At 40.5% G+C, this 23,028-nt stretch overlaps 1 protein-coding gene across 15 annotated transcripts in view; it reads right to left on the bottom strand.

The window, feature by feature from the left end:
- RAD51B (RAD51 paralog B) overlaps positions 1-23,028 on the bottom strand; it is a 297,374-nt gene that overhangs the window by 97,882 nt on the left and 176,464 nt on the right. For 14 of the 15 annotated variants that reach the window (XR_014516114.1, XM_083461035.1, XM_083461034.1 and 11 more), the window contains one exon: positions 20,374-20,452. The exons of the other annotated variant lie outside the window; for it this stretch is intronic. Coding sequence is in view for 13 of the 14 variants with exons in the window: in XM_083461035.1 (XP_083317161.1) it covers positions 20,374-20,452 (79 nt within the window). In the remaining variant the exon portion in view is untranslated. The remainder of the gene's footprint in view (positions 1-20,373; positions 20,453-23,028) is intronic. 15 annotated transcript variants of the gene reach the window in all.

Consider the following 23,028-nt stretch of genomic DNA (forward strand, 5'->3'; position numbering starts at 1 on the left):
CAGAGCCTCCTAGCCCTGCTGCTCTTCCTGCCACTGATGCTGCCTGTTCATCTGCCCCCTCCTCACCAAGCACAGAATACGTGACAAGTTTCAGTAGATGAAGCAGCAGTATCTACAGGCCTTCTGCTCTCCCTCTGGGTGGTTGTGTCACTTTGGCCTAGAGGAAGAGGGTGACAGTTGAGAGAAGGAGGTGGGTCTGCTCATGGGAGAGCGCACCGAGTGTATACGCTTCCCCCAAACCCTGGAGCTAGCACTGCTGGCAGTGCAGAACTGATGCCCTAACAGTACCATAACTACTCTTCTTCTTTGGCGATCACTCGTAGCTGAGTAAGACTGTCTTCCATGAACATGGTCTTAACAGTGAGTATGTAAGTGACTGTGGAGGCCAATTCTGGATCCACACATTTTTCCACAGTGCGGACATAGGTTTCTGGGTGGGAGTTGATCATGGTGAGGGTTTGCCAAATGTGCCTTCCTCTTAGCACGTTTCTCCCTTTCATTCTGAGTTTGAGCACCTTCAAAGTCCATGACATCTTTGGTAAAGGCTGTTCTCCAATTGGAGCGCTGGCAGGCCAGTGTTTCCCAATTGTCAGTGTTTATACTACATTTTTAAAAATTTGCCTTGAGAGAGTCTTTAAACCTCTTTTGTTGACCACCAGCATTACGCTTTCCATTTGGAATAATAATCGATAATCAGTCATCTAAACAACATGACCAGCCCATTGAAGTTGCTGTTAAAGAATCATTGCTTCAACACTGGCATTAGTTTGCCTGTCTTCCCAAGTGATATGTAAAAATTTTTGGAGACACTGTTGATGGAATATTTCAAGGAATTGGAGATGGCGTTTATAAGTGGTCCATGTTTCACAAGAATACAGTAAGGTTGGTAGTACAATAGCTTTGTAAACAAGCATTTTGGTTTCCTTGTGAATGTCCTGGCCCTCAAACACTCTGTGCTTCATTAGGGAGAAAGCTGCACTTGCAGAGCTCAGGCGATGCAGGATTTTGGCACCAATGCCGGCCCTTGTGGAAAGATAGAAGTGATCAACACTTTCCAACATTACACCATTGAGTTGGATTTGTGGCACTGCAGAGGGGTTGTTTTGTGCTTGTTCGTGCAGCACTTTGGTTTTTTGGATATTGAGAGAGAGGCCAAGCTTTTTGTAAGCTTCTGCAAAGATATTTAGGATGGTTTGGAGGTCATCCACTGAGTGCGCACACACTATGTTTTCACCAGCATACTGAAGCTCTATGACAGAAGTTATGGTAACCTTACTATTTGCTTTCAGCCTACTCAGATTAAGAAGCTTTCCATCTGTTCGCTATATGATTTCTACTCTGGTGGGGAGTTTCCTGCATAATGTGTAGGATCATGGCAATGAAAATAAAAAATAGTATTCTCCACAGGTATGCAGCAAACAGGAATTGTTACACAATAAGCTACCAATTATACAGTACCTCAAGAAGAGTACCACACAGTCCTTAACTGTTAAGCACACCAAGCCATATTATATAATTAGAAATACTTAAATGCTGCATCAATAGCCCCCCTCCCCTCCTCAAATATTGCTTCCCCCCTTCTTCTGGCACTTATTAGTGTCTTAAGTAAACAGCTGTCTTCCCACATGCCGGCCAGAGCCAAAATAAGCTACCCCTCCAGATGTGAACACCCAGACACAAACATACTGCTTCTCTCACAATCTCTTTCCTCTGTAATATGAGACATGTTCAAGAGAAACTGGGTAGTGTTCAGGATACTGCAATGGAAATGCTTGTCTTCACAGTCTGGCATAGAGAGGACTACTGTTCTTTCCTTTTTTAAAAAAAATAATAAAAATCCTGCTCTTGGCAATGTTTGTTTTTCTAACTCGTTCCCAGAAATCTCTTGGGGGTTTCATACCCAGAAAGGAATAATTACTGCATTACCTTGGCCTTAGCCACAATGTCAACCTTGTTAGGCCTGTTCTGTGGAAACAGGCGGATTCAAACACCTGCTGCTGTTGCATTTATTTGATAAGCTTCATGGTTTGTTAACATAAACCTGATCCCACTGACCTGAAAGAGGATGATAAAGGATGAGAGGTGGAAGGGATGGAGAGCTCTAAGATCTTATAACCCTCCTCAGCTCAAAAACGGAATATTCCTTCCCTGTGCTGTTCCCCTGCTGCTAGTCTCCAGTATTTCAAGCCAAGATGATTTGAAAGGTTGGTGTTCTCCCTGCAGTTTTGCAAGCAGATGTGGAAGAGGCTAGGATTCCCATACTTTATGAGGGATTAACCAACAAGCACAGGATCAACAAGGGGATTGTTGTAGTTGTGGCTGCACATGGGGCTTCCTAAAGCAGACAGAATGGCTACACACACTTGCTGGTATGGTGGTATGCTCGGAAAGGCTGACTTAATAACGCAGCCCATTTGTAAGCAGCTAGGGAAGAGTGATGTTGGGGACCGGGGAAGACTAAAAGCAGGAGATGAAAAATTGTGGGGGAAGAGATGGAAATGTACATTTGGCTCGTGTGTCACAAAGGGTGCTTGTTTTGTACAGTAAAGAGGAAATGAAATAATGCTCCCACCCACTCTGCCACATAGATAACACACACGAATCTGTCCTTCTATAATTGACGGCAATTAAACAGAAATATCCTTCAATTTCCATAGTGCTTAAGGCCCAAAAATACTTTAAGAAAAAAGAAAAAAAAGAATACAATTTGTAGGGAGAGGAGAGTTGGAAGACTATATTCCCTAATATACTACTTGGTTTTCACATTATATTTATGATATAGCAACTCTAGCAACTGATTTCATGTATTTGTTTGGTAGGTAAAGCAGTGGTTCAGACCAAAGAGTGCACCTTCCTCATTTAGAGAAAAGGGAAACAATAAAAGCAGCTGGTTAATGAAAAGGTTTTAATGTGCAGTTGAAATTCTCTGCTCTTAAACAATAATATAAACAAGCCTTTTTAATTATATATGTCAAACACTCACAAACCTTCAGAACAGAAATCCAGGTGTTTTTTTTCATCAGTGTCAGCCAATCCTCTCTGAAGCTGGCCTCTACAGCACAACCCATGCTTTGTGTTGAGTAGTTTAGCTTCAGTAAAAGAATAAAAATCAATTAAAGCCATCTTTTCCACTATAGCCCCCACCCAGGATACAGAGGCCAGTTCAGACCAATTCAGCTCAGTGGGGGTTTTTTGTTTTGTTTCCTAAATCTTGGGCACAAGCCATTATTAGGCTGCAGCAGATCTTCATCTAGATGAACTTTTTTTCCTGTAGAAGATCTCTCTCTTCAGTTTCGAAAAGGATTACATAGTGTTACATAAATTGAAGAAAAACGAAGAGGCAAGCACTGGAAATTTACTTTCCATTTGTTGAATAGCCTTGCTGTCTATATAAGGAGAGAATGGGACATAGTAGGGAAATACTATGCCTAAGCGGTCTACGTATGGGACCTGAACTACATAATTTTCTTCCTCCATGCTTACATGTCACATGTTGAACAAAACTGGGGGTGGGAGAGCTCCATGAAAAACCCCTTATTTCTACTTCATTATGGATGTTTTTTCATGCCTGGTCACAGCCATATTTCCCCCAATCTGTTTCTATTCTGGTGCCAGTTTTTAAAGAACCTGGAAGGCTTTTTCACTGTGTGTTCCAAGCAAATGGGCTGTGAACATAATGATATCACAGCACTGCGTAGCCAGTCGGGTTTGGCTACAAGATGTCACTAAGTGTAAACCAAGTCCTCGCATTGTCCTGCCTGAGGGAGAAAGAAAGAAAGAAAGGAAGGAAGGAAGGAAGGAAGGAAGGAAGGAAGGAAGGAAGGAAGGGAATACATCCCTGCTGCCCTGACAGCAGGGCCAAGGGTCTTGCCTTGCAGGGTTTTTGTCCACCAATGCTGCAAGACACCACCCTGTTTCGGCCTAATAGTTAACAGATGACTAGTTGTGGGAGTTTATGAACAGGGGTGCATGGATGTGGTCCTGTTGTTTTAGCTGAATTCCCTCGCTGCCGCCTGTGTCCTTCTGACAAAAAGGTGCAAAGATTATCAAAAGGCGGGAGCACATTTCATGGGGTGTGAAAGTATTCATGAAACATGTTCCCACATTGTGGCTCAGCACAAGTTGCCAGTCAAATAACTGGCTTTCTTATTATTCCTGGAGAAAATAAATAAATAGTAGCTCTTATTATAGAATATAAATAATAATCGCCTATGATGACAGGGATGCACCATCGTTTCTGTAAAGTGAACGTGATTTTACAATGCTATAGTTATCTGTAAAGTAATAAATAAATAAATCAGCACTATTGCTTAAACTGCCTTACAAGCAGTTCAGTGGAAAACCCAGGGGTCTCTGTTTTGAAATGAGAGGTCAGGCTTCCTAGGGACAGCTCCTTCAAGAGGATCCTCATTTAAATCATAGGGCTGAAAGGCTTCATCTAGTCTTATTCCCTGCATGGTGATTGGACTGAACAGGCCAAAGCTAGCTATGAAAAATGTTTATTCAAGCTCAAAGGTCTGGCTCCAGGTTCTTCTGAACCTCTTCACTCCGGCAGGATGCAATCACAAGAACAATGAAGGAGGATAGGGATGGGGTGGGAGCACGAGAAAACAGCAGGGGGCAAGTGATATAGCAAAGGAAGCAGGATGAGTTTCATCAGCAAGAGAGTGAAATGTCACATATTTTGACATTTGGAGGCAAGTCAGGGCTTTTTTTAGTGTTTTGATGAAGACACAATACAGGATTCTTTCTTTAATTATACAGAAACAGAACTCCTAATATTTTTCCAGTTTCGTTTTAACCAAAAAGATAGTAGGTAGAGTTAACACCAGGACATATTTTCTTTTCTGCCTGACCAAATGCTTACTTCATTTAAGAAAGGATAGCAGACAAATTGGTGGAAGCTTTATTTCATTCTCTAATTGTGTGTGGGTGTGGGTAGCTGTGGGAATTACAGACAGCTGGAAGAACCCTATGACAAAAAGAAATGTACTTCCTGCTTGTGTTTTATTTCATAATGAGTGCTATTCTGAATCATTCTCAAGCTTCTCTCTTCATCTGTTTTTGTCTTGTGTGTAACAAGAGGTGCCTCAGCAATAGAACCGTTGTTAAAGTGTCTGGCTGGAGGGTTCACTCCTTTGCCTCACACTTCTGCAGCTGTTGAACTCCAGGGCCTGACTGTAAATAAGGCCATATTTCATGTGTCTTCTTGGAGTATAAGAACCACAGCCTTGTAAATCCAGATTCATTTGCTGGGGGGATTTTTTTGTTTAAGTTCTTTATAATAAACACAACCTCTTTATTTTAAATGAACGTGAGATGACAATTATTTGAGAACTTCCTTAATCTGATATGGGGAAATATTTATTCAGTGATGTGAATATTTCAACAGTGCAATCCTACGCAGCCTAATCAGAGGTCTCTCTGAGTTCAATAAGGCTTACTCCCAAATCAGTGTGCATAGGAATCCTGCCAGAGCCCTCCCTGCTTTCGTTTTCCACTATAATCCTGCAGGTATTTGGTAATCTGAATAATCAGGACTCTATGTTTTTCAGTAACAATCTGGTAGATCTAACAGTCTCAGAAAAAAGTTGTATTAAACTGTGGTGTATACATTTTAAAAATAAAGCAGTCTAAAGCCTTTTCCAGAGTTAATACCTGGTTTACAGGAAAATGACCATTTATAATTGTTTCAGTTTTTCAGTTTGCTGTTATCTCCATTTAACTAGTGCACTTTGAAAGTCTTACTTAGATTATGGGTTCTGTTCCTTTCTTAGGGTTAGTTTGATAAAAGTCTGAATATTTTTGTTTGTTGCTTTAGAAGCTAAAATGTGGCTGTATTAAAATGTAAAGAGAAAATCAAATTCATACTCCCAGCCTGTTGAACCACCTTGTGTTATAGCATACTCAGAAGAGATCAAGAAGGAACAGATGTTTAAAAGAATGTATAAGAAGAGGAAATCATAAGCACCTGACCTACATACCACACAACACAGATAGGCCGTGTGATGAACCATAAACCCAGGAACTGCTCAGTGTGTGACAAAGGAATCTGATGAAAATAAGGGTCTGGCTTCTTTTGCGGGGATAACTGCTTATATCTCTTTTGGGGCCCTTCCTGTTGGAGGACACAGACCTGTCATCATCCTCTGATTCAGTTGACGAGTCCTTTGCAGTACAGCTATTTCCACAGCTGTGCAGAAACCAAAGACAGTGAGGACCCTTCAACCAGACAGCCAGCTATCTCCTTCAGGGAGACAGAGCTTACCACACTCCAGGTCTGTCCAGGCTACATTAGGCTTCAGTTGGTTTTAGCTCCATGCAGAGACATCTTCTGTGGCTTCTAGGCTTCTAGGAGAACGTCTTAGACAGCACAGGTCCACTGGAGTTGTCCAAGGTCCTGTTCTTCTTTGTACTCTGCTTTGACTTGGATTGGACACAAAACTGGACAGGCCCTAGGAAATTTAATCCTTAAGAGGCTGAAGATCTCATATCCCATGACTCTTAGTTCTGTAACTTGGATTCACTTTCATTCCATTGCTCTGATTAAAAGTATGCTTCTTATGACTTTACTTCACATAAAAATGTGCATGGTCTTCTAACACAAAGCTTCATACTTAAAATGCCCCCTTCTGGATACTAACTAAATTTGTTTTGACCGACTAAGTGTGCTGGATTGGATCTTGTCCTGCCCACCTTCAGTGCTATCTAAATTTCCTCGGACTTTCAAAATGCAAAATTTAAAAGCAATATTTCATTTGTTACCAGAAAACTAAAGCCATAGGTAAGTGGTCTTGTAATGTTCATCTAATTTTCCAGTTGGTAGGAGTTTTATTCCCATGATTTATGTTCAGCTTTGTGGCTTAATTTTGGAACCACAACATCCAGACCATAATATTACACATTTACATTCATTCTGCCAAATGCCTCAAACACGGCACACACATAGGTTGGTCTACTTTCAAGTGAAGTTAGCAATAAAAACGCATATAATGCACTTGTCAGATAACTTAATTTTTTCACAGTCTCTACATATAGGGTATTTTGACCTGTCTTACAAACATACTTCTCAGGTGTATCTAGGATTCTTTCTTGTTTTCTTCCAGGTGCATATACTTTCCATTCAGTCAGTTAAAACAAATTTATGGCACATACCAATATATTTTGACACTCACACTACAAACCTGTATTTCTGAGAGTCTTAGGAGATCAATTTAAGCACCCACAATTGGTGGAAAATGCTGATCTGTTCTTTACCTGGGGTATCACTGACTGCTAAAGCATATGCTGCTCATTTGAAAAATGTGCACCTTCTAGATATAATATACAGTTCACTAAATCCGTCAGGTTAGAAACTGCCAAGGGAACTACAGATATGAGAGTCTCCAGAGTGTTTCTGACCCAGTCATCATGTTTCTGGTAAACTGAACGCTATTAAGGCACATATCAGGGCAATCTTATACATGTCTACTGAGAAGCAAGCCCTCTGAGTTCAGCGGGACTTACTCCAAGGTACATCAGTATAGAACTTCAGCTTGAGAGGTAGTTTTTCTTTAAGTTCAATATACTTGACTTTAATCTCAATATTTTGTGTAGTATGACTAGTTACTACTGATGAAAGGTTACAGTGCAAAGTCTTGCTCTTCTTCAGTCTTAGTGTAAGTATAGCCAAGACTTCCAATTCTAATCTGATAACAAAACTCCCTCTCTTCCTTTTGTCCACATTAAGAAAAGCCCTCCTGTAAAACAGCAGTGTCGGATGTCCTAATAGGATACTTTCCTGGGCTCCAATTGCTGACATTAACTTGCAGTTCGTTTTGTTTTCAAGGAAACTGTGAATGGAATGTTTGGCCTTTTAACCTCAGCATCATCTCTTTTTGCTTCATCATTTTTAGCACTCAGGCAGTGCAAGCTTATGCATGGTTACTTAGAAGTAAGTCCTAATAAGTTCAATGAGGCTTTCTTCCATGTTGGTGTGCATAGGAACAGGCTTAAACTGCAAGTAGGTCTGTGCTGGATCTCAAGAGATACATCTCATCCAAGGTTACTACCTCCCACATTGAAAAATAAACTGTTGTTTAAATTATGGCTGATAAATAGTTATCCAGCCTTTCCTTTAAGTGGCAAATCATCAAGACTTCATTATTACATCTTACATGAACTTACCTTCCTATAACTTAAAACTGTTATGTTTCTATACATGACAACTGCAACAAAGTCTTCTATATATTTGCTAGTGCATTTGTAACGTGGGTGGCGCTGTGGGTTAAACCACAGAGCCTAGGACTTGCCAATCAGAAGGTTGGCGGTTCGAATCCCCGCGTCGGGGTGAGCTCCCGTCGCTCGGTCCCTGCTCCTGCCAACCTAGCAGTTCAAAAGCACATCAAAGTGCAAGTAGATAAATAGGTACCGCTCCGGCAGCAAAGTAAACGGCATTTCCGTGCGCTGCTCTGGTTCGCCAGAAGCGGCTTAGTCATGCTGGCCACATGACCCGGAAGCTGTACACCGGCTCCCTCGGCCATTAAAGCGAGATGAGCGCCGCAACCCCAGAGTCAGTCACGACTGGGCCTAATGGTCAGGGGTCCCTTTACCTTTACCTAAAGTTGTTAAGCCTGAATTTTTTCTTTTATTTTTCATCTGATTCTAACACTCTTATGATATAGATTACCTTTTACATTCAGCAGTTTATGTATGCTTTTGTGAAATGAGAAATCTAAAAGTGCTTCAATATTTATAAGAAAGATAATCAGACTCTTCTTAAACATTTTAAAATGCAAAGATTATACTAAATATCACCGTGCAACACCATTTGCTAAAGATTCTTCTGAATGATCAGAGCAAGCAAAAGCATTATTTAGCTACAAGGTTCTTATAGACGTGCTCCATTGGCTGTGGCATTCTGCCTGCTATTGTATACTCCAAAAATTGGTCTGGAAGAAGGAAGTTCATTCTAACACCCATTTCTCTTCAGGGGAGCTTACCTCATGTTTTGAGAACTGGGGCTTTTAAAATGTCACTTATTTTAGATGTAAATTGATTTCAGGATTTTACATAAATACTCAAAATTGATATGTTGCAGAAAGATACTGCATAAAGCACTGGAAGAAAAGCATTTCCTATCAAATTACAGCTAAACCACAAATCTACTGGCTTTTCAAGCTGGCATGCTACTGTGGACGACTAATCAACCATAATTTTAAAGACAGAGACAATGAATAAATATTGCTGGCTATCAATATATAAACCTTTGTTTCTTGGCTGGTTTAGAGAGCGATTGACAAGAAAAAGTGATAGATGAAAGGGCTGGATGAGGAAGGTTTCTAATGAACTTCCTCCTGAATCATCTCTGTCTCTAAAAGGATGTGCCAGCACACCACAGAAACTGAAGCAGGAATGAAAGAGGAGCTGAAATCTGTCAGGAATGAATGGGGTGCTGAAATTGTTCATTGTGTTCCCAGGGCTCAGTAAGCAAGTTTAACCCTTCTTCAATGGATGGGTTTGATTTGTGTACATACAGTGGTGTGCTGATGTTTCCTGTGCCTTTGGGGGATACATCAATTGGTGTGGCCTCTGCCAAATCACGCAGCTGTGACCAGCTAGCGGGCTGCCTCTCTCTTTCTCCTGTTCAGACTGGTTGTGGAATTTAACTCATTTTACACTTAACTTTCCAGGAGAAATCTGGAGCAACTTCCCTCCCTGCAATTTGCCTGTGAGTTTTTTCCCTCAAGGGAGTACGAAATCTTTTGAAATGAAAATGAAGCAGGCTCGCTGGTGGCTACATAGTTCAGTCTTTGTAGTGCTGTGGTATGTGGGAAATTGAGGGGCAGCTATTAGTTCCCCAGTGCCTGAACTACGAACATTTGTGAGCAATATTTGGGAAGAAAGAACTGTATTTATTCCCCCCCCCAAGCAATCACTTTAGGATACTACAGGGCAATTTGACAGTTTCTAAAGAGGTGCTATCCAATCACTGAATGTAATAATAAATGAGGGTATCTTGAATAAATTACTGCACTTGGTGATGACCCGCCCCCCGCCGCCACCATACTTGACTCTCTGTAAACTGCTCAGAGATTTATATAAATAATACTACGCCAGCCAGATTTCTTGCTAGAGGATTCTCTGCATTTAAACCACTCCTACTCCTTATTTCTGTACGCCAAGGTGGGTAGGAGTTCTTAGCAATTCACAGAGAATAGTAAATTGTTGTAACTCTAAGTTCACTGTTGTTGCTACTTATAGATGGCTTTCCACTCTACAGCAGTTCAAGTATATCTAAGGAAACTTCAAGTTAACATTCCAAAGTGTGGTTCTATTTCCCTCTTGAACAGATGGTAAGGTTATAGGGAGTTGTAGGTTACAGTACCCTCATCACTTCAGTCCATTTTGTTAAGAAGAGAAAGCTGTCATAAGCAGGGCATGTCCAATGAAGCTGGTCAAAGTAATACTGAGTTCAACAGGGCTGATTATTATAACCACTGGTGGTGTGGAACATGCTCCAGAAACATGGTCATTTACAGAGAGTCATCCACGACTGGACCTAATGGTCAGAGTTACCTTTATCTTTTTAATCAATTACAGTAAACCCACAGTGAGATCATGCGTAAGGCCAAAATCGTGTATAGCCAAATGGCAGGTGTGTGCAATGGCAGGTGGGATTGCCAGAGTCTTTCTTCCTGGATGCCCACCTCTTTTCTTTTCTTTTTAAAAGTTTTTCCCCCAAGCATATGAAGCTGAATGTGCACAACTTAAATGTGCTTAAGTTGCCAGTTTACTGTATATGCTTTGAGACAGTTGACATTAACCTAGGTCTCCAAATCAAGAAGTAACTATTATTCCTTAAACTTACATTTTTTAAATTTGCTGGAAATAACAGATTTACAACCACTCCTCTTTAGGCTACCATTCCAGCTTCCTTTGATTCCTATCCAACTGATATGAAGTACAAAGAAGAGAGAGAGAGACCAAAGAAGAAAAGCAGAGGCAGGGGGAAGAAGAGTAAGAAATGAGGGGAAATGATGATCAAATCTCCCTTTTATTTTAGGAGCTCATTTTCACAATTCTCCAGAAACATGTAACTTTTAAAATTGAACATCAGGTGAATTTAATATACTATAAAATATTTATTTTATTTTATAGCAATATCAAACACTTCTTCCAAGCACTGCTCAATATTGGAGAGTTTTCATTTCATTTCAGTGTTGGGAGGATTATTCTCACAACCACTAACCTAGCAATCCATTCATTGTATTTCTTTGGGAGTGCCCAGATGGCTGATATGTATCCAAATATTAAATGATTTAAGGTAAGAGTTAGATCCTGCGGATAAGGTAATGTTTATGCAATCTCCCACTACTTTCCAGACTGGTGAGATGACAGGGCAGTGCCAGAACATATGGGATAAATTAGCCTGTGGCTTGTCACACTTCCAACAGAGATCATTTGTAGTCAACCTCAACCTCAAGAAACTTACTCAGGGACGAACAAATTCTCAGTAAAACTTTCTGCTGAATTAACCCAAGTTGCATATCAACAGCAGACAATTTAACTAATGTTTTTAATCTTATTTGTTCACTCAGTTTTAATTGTAGATGGTCTGTACCGGGCCTGATTGGTTTGTGTATATTTATTTATTTAGGTATTTTTATTCAGCCTTTCAGGGCTGGAAGAACCCCCAAGGCAATTTACAGTTTAGATTATATAAACAACTTTAAACTATCCAACCAAAATACCATAGATAAAAGCAGAAGTAAAAATGATAGAGCAGCAAGCGAATTCAATTAAAATCTGTTTGGAATAGGCAGGTTTTAAGGCCCTTTTGAACACAATCAAAGAGGGGGTGAAACTCACATCCCTTAGGAGGGCGTTCCATAGTGATGGGGCCACTACCAAGATACAAACTTATAAATGAAACAATCAGACATAATACTGATCATCTATAGCAGCCACGTCCAATCTGGTGCCCTCCAGACATTTTAGACTACAATTCCCATCAGCTCCAGCCAGCATAGACTGTGTTCAGGGATAATGGGAGTTGTAGTTTAGCCACATCTGAAGGAAACTAGACAGGGAAAAGCTACAGATCTATAGATTCTTATTGCTGTGATTGTTTTTTAGCACTTGTAGATTTTAGAAGCACTAGCGACTAAATGTACCTTTATTTATGTAACATATATTTATACCTTGAATCAAAATTTCCAGGGTAGTTTACAATGACTAATAAACACACAGTGAAAGTAAATGGTAAAAATAATTACCGGGGGAAGGCAGAGGTAGAGAGACCAGATGTTAAAAGCCAGGGAGCAAAAAAACACCAACGCTTTGAATTGTATTCAGAAATTATAAGAACTGTTCATTATGAGAACAAATGTTTAAGGATTAGTAGCTGAGTTTAATTTCTTTCCTCTTGCCTCCTTGTCCCTTTCCCCTTGTGTGCTGTGTTGTTTTTTTTAGATTGTAAGCCTGCAGGCAGAGACTGTCTTGCTTTTATTGACTGCATGTAAGCCATACTGGTAACCTACTTGGTTGAAGAGCAGGGTACAAATGCTCCAAATAAATTGACCTGAAGCCACCTGCAGACATTGAGCCATAATAGATAAGGGGCTAATGAGCTTAATCTTTCTCACACCGCCCTATTCTTATTTTGAAATCCCATAGCTGTGAGACACCCCCTGAACCTTACAAACTGGAGAGTAACTGCAGGATGATGGCATAATTAAAGAAAGAAAACAAAGAAAGCAGCCAGCTCACCTTGCAGGGATGGAGAATGCAGGGCCCTCTTCAGGAAGGCCAAAATGGGCAATAAAACTGCTTGTCTTTCTTTGCTGGTTTCACCAATGCTGTCAGCTTTGTAGATGTGGCAAGAATTCTGTTTGGCAGTCACCATCTTCTGATGTTATATGATGACCTAGAACACAGTTCCCTTGTCTGCCTGTGGGTGCCAGTATACCTGCCAGTTCCTCCTATGGCAAACACACAAGAGTCTTGAATATCCCCTCAGAAATCTGCAGTGCACAAGGTCAGATACCCACCTTTCCTTCTGTTCTGCACAGAGAAGAGGTACAAAGAGCTTCTCTCTGTGAGCTAGCGCAAAGACCATTTCTTTCCATTGATGGGGCAGCTGACGCGGGGACATGTCTGCATCCCTTGGTGGTCCTGTTTCTTTTCTCTGCTCTTTCAGATGTGGCAGACATTTTGTGACTGGCCCCCATGTCACGTTCTCAAAATTCTAAATGTGTCCACTGGCTAAAAACAGTTGGCAACCTCTGACATTGGATCATTTCCAGGCTACTCTGTCAGATTTTGTGTTTCTGAATGTGTTCAAAACAACCTCACATTGAGCATGGCATGGCGTTTGCAATTAAAATTAATTTCACCATAGCACCAACTAGTAAAAAAAAAGCATTAAAAACCTAGTATCTTCTGTGCAACAACCAGCAAATTGCTCGTGGAGGCAAGCAGGTCTAACAAATACCTAAATCATGCTCTGTTTTATGTTTCCATCCCCAGGAGGTTTTACTGACACAAAACATAAGCTCACATCAATACAGGACCTTCAAGGACGGTGTGTAAAAGCCTCTTGGAAAGAAGTCATGGCAGCATTTGCTCCAGTGCTTTACGAAAAACATATGAGCGCAGCATAATTATTAAGAGAACAACAAGGGAAAGCTTTTCTCTGGTTATGGTTGTGGGGACAGTTTAGTTCTGAAAACCTTGAAGGGCACATGAGTCATGCTTTGGGGCTGAATTTGCAAAGCAAAGATCAATTCCTACATTTCAACAATATAACAAACAAAGCAGCATCAACGATTTCAAAGTCCACTACTGAAGATTTTATTCGCACACTGACATATTACGTTTTGTGAATCATATGTTTTGTGCAATACAGACAACTTGTAACTTAAACACATGCAAGTTGCACAATTTCAACTTTACATGCTTGATGGCCGGCCGGCTGAAACTGTACAAATTAAGCACATGGGAGGCAGAAAGCTTAAAAGCTCTCAAGTCTGTTTACCAGGCCCTGGGAGGCTCTTGTGAGTTCTCAGATGGAAAAGCCCTGCACAAAAAGAGCTTTTAAGCCTTCTGCGTGTTTAATCTATTTTTTGTTCTCGCTTAGCTTGGTGAACTATACAAACTATAATTCTTCTTTTTTGCTTTTACTTTAATGGACCAGATGAGGCTAGTTCCCAGTGGTTCAAGGTGTTTGCAAACATCTTTTGAAATGGAAAAAAGAAAAGTGACAGTGAATCAAACAGCTTTTAAAGTTTCGTTTTCGCTTTGCTTATTGTCAAACACACATCTAGTTTTTAGGTGTGCTTTTGAGGATCCCTTGAAATTGCATCTATTTTTTTGTCCATCATCCGGACATTAGAAGGAAGACTGCAAAAGCCGTAGGCTGAACTGACACAAGAGCTATTCCAAAGGGAAGAAAAATATGCAGTTGGGTGAGGGTTCATCAGAGCAAGTGGGGCACTGTCCCACCAAGCTCAGTCTCCCCTCAGCCAGCCCCAACTTGTCTGATTTCTTAATTACAACCTGTCCAAAGGGTGGAACTGTCAGCATTTCCCTCCACAATCTCAGTGCTGTCCTTGTCGAACTCAGCCGTGAAATGGACGGGAGCAAAGTTAGAATTAGCTGCCTCTACCTGTCACAGGGTCTGGCTCTACTTCCTGCAACCGTCCCATCTTTCATTTACTTACTAGCGTGGAATAACAATGGTTAGCAGTGCAAAGTTTTGTTGGACAAAACTGTAAATTTTGGTTCTTCTCAGTTATCAAATCTTAAATTCATTTCTGCAATCTATATATTTTTTTTAAAAAAGGAAAAATCCTCATGAAAATGTGTAAGCATTTTAGCACAACTTTTTGCAAGCAACTTTGACTAAGACACATTATTGCATGCAATTCCCTCAAGTGTTTTTTTTAAATGTTGCGTGCACTCCTGTGTAATGCAGAATTTCCCCTACACACTTTGGTTTTAGACGTGCATTGCAAAATTCAAAGAATTAGGATTATTATTTTTTTATAGCACAACTGTGTTTTGGTTCACGTGCTGATTCAATAACTGTGAATCAGGTAGCTTTTCATAAAAATACAAACAAAATCTAATTTATCTCCTATTCCCTAGTGGTAAGCAGGGACCTTTCCCCCTCTTCTCCTTCTCCCTTTCTGTCAGACACTGGGACTTAAAGAGCAACCCAGGGCTTGAACTTTATCAGGGCTCTTTAAGTCTTGATGCCTGACAAACAAGAGGAGGGGAGGAAGGAGAAAAATGCCCTCTTCCCACTTTCTGCTGTTGTTACTATCACCATGCCCCCTTGCCAGTAAATTAAAAAATGAGTGGGTACAGTGCTCTATAGTGTGTGTGTATATCTATAGTCAAAAGAACATCCTCAGCTTTTAAAATCAGTGCAGGATAAACTAGGGCAGAGTAAACAAATACAGTACATGAAGCACAGCTTTCAGCAATGTGTAATTGTATATGTGGAAAAGCTGGAATACACTGTATATGCAACAGACGCTACCTAAGCTTTAGCTCAGTCAATGGTGCAGTTAGGTAATTCTAGACTTGGAACTTAATGGACTTAAGGGGGCCCCTCTCCCTAGATTGGAAATGTGTATTATTTCAATTACTTCAAAATGTGGTAAGCTAACTGGTGCATTTGGGGCTCCTTTTGTTGCATGGGACTCTGGATGTTTGCCCTGAAGTGCTGCCCTGACAGCGCAACTGAGCTCAGTTTGGTTAGAGAGCTTTCCTAAGCTTATTCAGACAGCAAGGACTGCATAGTTTCCTTACGCCCAAGGTTCACGAGTTTCCCTTGTGGGCTAGCTGAGTCTACTTAGTTCTCTGAATCCTTTTTTTATATATATAAAAGAAAAAAGAAAACCTGCCTTGGGGGGCTTTTACAGAGCTCTTTCTGAGTAGCGATTACTGTCCAGGACTTGGACGAGAAGCAGAGAAACACTTTCAGCTTTTGTACAACCTGCTTAGCCATTCAACAAAAGGTTCTCCTTTATCAAACACACACATTTCAACACAAAAAAATAAAAGATTTACAAAACTCAGTTCACCTCCAAACAAAAGAGAAATCATGCAAACATTCCTTTTCGTATTAGATTAGTTTGTAAAACTAGGTATTTAATTAAATTTTGGTGCTTGGGTCTGGTCCAGCAAGCCACTTAAGCACATCTTGATTTCATCTGCCAGATACATTCCCTTGAAAGCAATCCTAGACTGTAAAGGAGAGCAAGGAAGCCCTATAGATTGAATAAATTCTAGACTGTGGTTTTTGCCAGGGCAAAAGTTTAGTGACATTTTCCTTAGCCACACCTCTTAATAACATGCAGGAGGATACTTATGAGGCAAAAGAGGGTGCCTGCAGAACAATGTAAGCATGGAAATAACTTGCTGCGGTAACAATCCACCTTGGGGGGCTGCAAGCACTGCTTTCTGATTTTGTGGTGGTGGTTGCTGTACCTCTTACATCTGTTTCGACTAGTGAAATGCATAAATTGGTTTGACTGGGCAGACACAATGGAATTCAGTGACTTGAATCATTTTAAGTTGTATCCTCTAACCATTGCCTTACAAAGATCCCTGATCCATTTTCATTCCTGTGCTGCAGTTCAGATGTTGGCTAACACTCTCCTCTGGTTCAGAGAGACCCCAGAAACGGCAACTTCTTATACAATCCTATCTGCATCCCTTTCTCTGTTACTAGTATGGTGGGTTAATGTTGCAATTAGTTCAGATTTCATTGTGCTTTTTGAACTTCCTAGGAGGATTTTTAGAAAAAAGCTGTAGTCTTTCCAAGCTTTATCCAATGACTTTTTTTAAGACATGGGAATTTTACCACCAGTCCTTCCTGCTGACAAGCTCACCCTTGCAAGTGGGGGGAGGACTAGTAGCGGGGAGGGCTCACTGGTGACAAGAGAAGCCTTGCAGACTTTATCCTTAAGGCTTGGACACAAATAAGTACGTATACCCCAAAACATCATCTCTTATCAGGGTGCATGGGAATTTTTATTTCCCATGCTTCCTAGCCCTATGCACTGGATAGGGAGGAATAGAGAATTGCAACTGCCATGTACCCCGGCAAGAAAGGATACTTTGGAACACCTGGGAGAAAACCATTTCATAAAGGGTCATACTACCACCATCAGCACTATTTACATTTTGTTAATGAGAGATGGAAAAAGTGAGAGATGAAGAGATAGGGAAGAATAAATGATGAAAAAGTGAACGTGAGAAAAGGCAAAAGACAAAATTAAGGGACAGAAAATGGGCAGACAAATCTAGTCACAAATTAAAAACAGGCCCCACGTTGTACAATGGCATTAAAGAGGGCTCCTAAGTCTAAAAGGTTTACTGAACTCTACAGTACTCTTAGGATAATAATATAAAAATAATACTGCTGAATAACACCCTTAGCATAAAGAGCACTTCACAAAAAATGGTCAGACTGAAATGCAGAAGATGCCTCATTTCTCCACACACTGATGCAAGGGTTTCCAATCTGTATTGTGGGGAACTCCGGGGTTCCTTAGAAGCCTGCCAGCAGCCTGTCAATTAGAAGCTCAGTAATGGGCAGATAAACCTCCCTGAAAAACAGCTTGTCCAGCACTATAGATCTTCCCTTGCAGTGTGCAACTGTAAGGGAATGTGCACCGATTATGTTCTGAGCAGGCGCTCAGTTTCCAGGGGCCAAAAGTGAGGCCGCAGGACTCCTGGCCGGCATCCAGCATGATGTGCGTGCCTAATGCCCTCAATCTTTTGAAACATGTAGACATCAATGTAGAATATCCTTTGAAGGAAGAAAGTTTAAAAAGTAACACAGCACAGATGCATACATTTTAGATCACTGGTAAGTAAAATAAAATAACAATCCTCTCTCTGGAAGTTAGTATAACAATCAAGTGCCCCAAGAAATCTACTACTCCCTGAGTTCAGTTCTATTTTCATTGATATCTGAACTGGTACATGCTTTCACAAATGTCACCATTTTCAACAACTGGTATGAAAATCAGTCTGCTTCAACAATAACTCTACTAGTAAATGAAGATACAAAGGTGTTTATATGAAAGTAACTTCCGTACTCTCAATTTCACCTATTACAAGCTGTTTGTCTGACTCATGGCTATTTCCTTTCCTGACACAAACACATCTCTTTCCTTTTCCTCTACCGGCAGGATATAGTAACTGGGGGTGAAAGTGAACTACTCCTTACTCATACACCACCAACAAAACAAGCAACTGACTGGTGAATGAACAGGACTGCTGAAAAATGTACATATGAACTAGAACTAGATTTCAAAGAGATTACTCAGTCTTAAAGGGCACGGCTTGCGGCTCTGACAGAAAAATAACTTTTAAACCTGAACATCTGGCCTCATTACACTGGAGTCACGGGAGAGGAATATAAATATGAAACTCTATTAGTATTTTAAAGTATTTTCTGGATCTTAAAGATGTGGTTTAAACCAGAATTTGTGTACTACTGCAGATTTTAGGTGACACATTTAGATCCACATTTGAGGATATAATCAGCAATGTGCAAATCCAGGCTTTTGATTCGTCCCTTTATATAAATAACAATACTTACAAAATTAGAATTTCAAACCCAGGATTCTCAAGCATCAGAGACTTTGAGTAAGACTCACTAGGGCTTACTTATCTTTTCCCTTGTTCTCACAATATACTTGAAACGTAGTTCAAAATCTAACTCAGCCCTTTGACCAGCCATCCTTGTCTTCAAATTGTTGAGCAGCATTTCTCAAGAGTGAAAGCGGCAATAAAAGAGCCACTGAATAATTGGATTCTTTTCACCACTGAGCACTTCAAGTTTACAAAGGCACAGAAGTCTCCCACTGCAGTGCTCTTGGGCAGCTTGGCGATCTCCTAAAATGATATAAGAGGTGCAGTTTCCCCTCCACCCAAGTCTCACCAAACAATTTTCAGTACTTGTACCGAGACCATGAGATCGAAAGAGACCAGGCAATAGAGCAGCAATTTACATCAACAAAGGGGATTTTGATGCACTCCTCCGAATGAGGCAGCATTACCATGTTAATAGCTTTTTTACTCTCAGCCTTCTTTTCCCTAGGACGCTGGAGACTTTTGCAAATGGAGAACAGTTCCGCTTTCCATTTTAACTACAAACAATAGCAGAGTAGCTCCTTAAACTGCATCAAATAGCAGCCAGTGAAATCTCTAACTAGCCATCCTCTCCTGCCGTTTTTTATTAACCACCAGGCCCAAGGAACAAAAGGGAGAGAAAGCAACTTGCAGTTTTAACTCTATCCCCACCTCCAAATCCCCTAGGGATGGCAAGAGGAATTGCCTGCAGAGCCACTAAATCAAATTTCTTTACTATGTTTTGTGTGTGCCTCCTTCCTGTCACCCACAATTAAAGAGGATTCAGGTATGTTTTCTAGTATTGGTTTGTTTGTGGCCTCCTGGTTAACAGAGCTGTGCTGGGATCTCCCCTCCCCTCTCCCCTTAAGCTTCATTTTTCAGACAGCTGTTGTTCTTCACTAGTTCCCACACTCATCCACTTGTTCCCTTGTCACATACTTTGAATGTGTTCTCCTCCTGACACTGACTGCCTCACACAATAATACACAATAATGAATGAATGGAAATGTTGCCTCTGCTGTCAGACCGTGGAATACAGCCCATTCATTAGCACAAAAATGTTCTTCTGCCACCAGCGTAGATATCATCCTTTTTACCTGACACCTTTCAAGAAGCTTCCTTTTAGGGGTGGGGGTGGGGGAAAGTTTTCCCTTTTATGCCGCTTCTCGCAATCTTCTTAGCTGGCTCAAAGAACCCTAATATGGCCCTGTCTGGAAGTTACTTTTCTCCCATTAACCTCTATGTGCAGTGGCATCAGGGATAGATTTTGGACTGCCCCCCCATCATCATTTTTTGTTAACACAACAGGTTGGATTTAGTAGTACTTAGAGTAGACCCACTGAAACCAATGGGAGTTGACTAAGCCCAATATAAAACCTATATAACCTTCTGAACCACACCACTGAAGATTAACATGCAGCCTCTTGGTTGGTTTCCTGCAATAACTGACTGCAATAACAATAGGTGTAGCAATATTGGCAGGCTGTTACCACATATACAAGGCAAGACCATTAGAGGAACATTCCACATTTATTCAAACATATATAAGTATAATGATCAGGAACAAATATAATGATCTGGTCAAAATATTATGCCAAGAAGATGCCATATTGTTTATTTCTGCCTAGCTGAAGAGAAAAAGTCTCTCAATAGAAAATGTACTTGATGTGCAGGTGATGCAAGAACAAATGTAAGACTTCTGGCATTTCAGTATGCAAAACTGACTCATAGTCTTACCTTGGAGAACGAACCCTGAATTTTCAATTCTGTACAGGAAAGATGTGAATGGCGCAATCGGGGACTTTGCAACCAGAAGCTGCAGAAACAAAGACAAAAACCAACAAAGAATCCTATTTTATGCTGCTACTGATTGCAATTCCAGTTCACAGAGAAAGCTTAACAACAGCAACCATCAAAAGTCTAGGCTATTTTGTAACAGCAGCTCTGCAAATACTACAGACGTATACCACTTTTATTTGCAAAAAATGTGCCTTTAGCCCTTTAGATTCAAAATATTCATATTTTTATTCACATTTAAGTCATATTTTCCAAAATACCACACCATTTGAATATGCCCTTCCACTCTGTTGTATATGTTTCAACAGACAACAAGAAATGCTCCAAACATCTGTGTGTTCCAGCACAGAAGGAGAGAAGATGGACTATGGCAGAACAATGAGACCCCACATAGAAATTTGCACATTAAGAAAGGAGCTAAGTCAACCCTTGTACCCATGATGGCCTTGGTTTCTTAAGAGTACTTGCTATAAAATATTCAATTTTTCAGGTCAACCCAAGCCCATACAACCAGCCCCCTATATTATGATTTGCACACGGAATGGTTACTGGTAGTTCATGTGACTTGCTGCTGCCATTCCTGCAAAAACATGTCTGCAGCCCAAATCTGAAGCAGATTTCCTCACTCATTTCTGCCTCAGGAAAAAAAGGGAAAGGAACTGGAAAGCAATTTCCCAGTCTGTGGTTTTCACAGCGGCATTTCCAACTTTGTAGCCCTAAGGGCACCATTTAACAAGGCTGCTGATCCAAAGCACATTCTGGTTCTTTTCAGAGCTCCGTTTCAATTAAAGTGATGTCATACCCATTTCACCAATGCCCGGAAAATACACCAGACTTTACTACTTTCTTCATTTTTAAGTATGCATGGACAGAGACATTTCAAAAATACCCAAACGGCCTGTGAACAGCACTGTCAGGGCCACTCTTCTGTTCCACAATTAAAGTTCTCCAGCAATATACCTTATAACCCTGCTCTACTTTGAGTTATGATAAAATCTGCCATTTCTTGTTGTCCATTAAATAACACAGTTCAGATGTGAGAAACGTATCTTTATCACTACTATGCCAAGCAGTGGCTTGTTTTTGGAAGTTGCAGTCCACAAACCAAAAGGTCCCTTGACCCTAAAGTGAAAGTGAAGGTGTTCAGCTGTTCTGAAACTCCTTCCGTAGAGTTTTATGCAGTGACAAGTACCATATGGGCAAGCTGCTACAAAAGGAAGTACTAAGGAAGGAAGAAATCTTCATAATGGTATTTTTTCATGTGCATTTTAGGGCCATTGGACAACTGATGTTATACCGTTTATATACTGGATGGGCAGGGGTGAGCACTAAAGAAATCCCGAAAGGTTAGCTACTTTCTCACTTTTTTATTTGGTTAGTGACTCTACATGGAATTAGTCAACAGACAGCCTGCTCCAGAAGATGAACAGTTAAAGCCCAGTGGAACATAACAAAAAAAAAATCCTTTGTAAACTTGAACTTGAACTTGAAAATAAAGGATCTCATAATTGTGCTCTATATAAATCTAACAAGCTCAGCTCTGTCTTATACTGATGATAACAAATGGACATATCCTCATTAAGTGGCAAAACAAAAGGCAAAGAGATCAGCACAGATGGCATGATGGGGGGTGGTTATTGGGTTGTTCTTGTTTTTATATTGATTATGTATTTTGTGGATTATATTGTGATTTTATCATGTGAACTGCCCTGAGACCTGCAGGTATAGGGCAGTATCCATATTTAATAAATAATAATAGTGTTGGATTAATTGTTCTAATTAAAAAGCCATCAAAGAGGAGGGCACTTCATCCTTTGCTCTGTATCAGACCATTTTAGAGTCACACAGATGTACAGTAAGTAGCTGAACCATTGCAAAAGAGTTCTCAGTGCACTGTATAAAGACACAATTCCTGTCCAAGATTGAGCTCCATTTTTGCCCACTTTCAACAGAATTCTTAGTGCTGATTCACATAGTTTATAATGACACCTAGCGCAACACTAAAGCTCTTTTAAAACTGACTTTCCCTTTTTTAAAGCAGAGATGAATAATGAATTCAATTCATTATAAACTTTACAAAAATAAAACACAGTCTACCTGAAGACTTGGGGTGTGGGTGTGTGGGTGGGTGTGCAGACAAACAACTGGGGTCAGCATTTTAATTCCTAGTAAGATTGCTTGTTGTCTGCAATGTGAAGGATCATTCTACAATAGAAGAAAATGTGCTGGGCACCGCTTAGAAGTACATCTGTAGAGATCCTTACAAACAACCTCTTATTCTTGCTTATTTATAACATCTGTTGGCCTACATGTATCTTCCCTAGCTACTGAGGTATGAGGGTACAAGACAAACAGAGCAAAAATGCAGGTTTAGTAACCATTGTCAATGTTTTGCTTTGAGTAATGTTATGCTAGCAAAGCCATCTCAGGATGTGATATAAACTTGGTGACCTGTTGCACGGTGGAAATCTGCAATGCAAGCACTTTCCCTTCCTCAGCATAAGTTATTGTTCTTCATGCAAAGAAAAGCTGCTGGAGAAGGAAGGAGCATGTCACTTGTAGCCATGATGCAACCCCCAGAATTCCCTTTCCTGC

This window comes from Podarcis liolepis, assembly GCF_965112155.1.
Source record: "Podarcis liolepis genome assembly, chromosome: 1".
Taxonomy (NCBI): domain Eukaryota; kingdom Metazoa; phylum Chordata; class Lepidosauria; order Squamata; family Lacertidae; genus Podarcis; species Podarcis liolepis.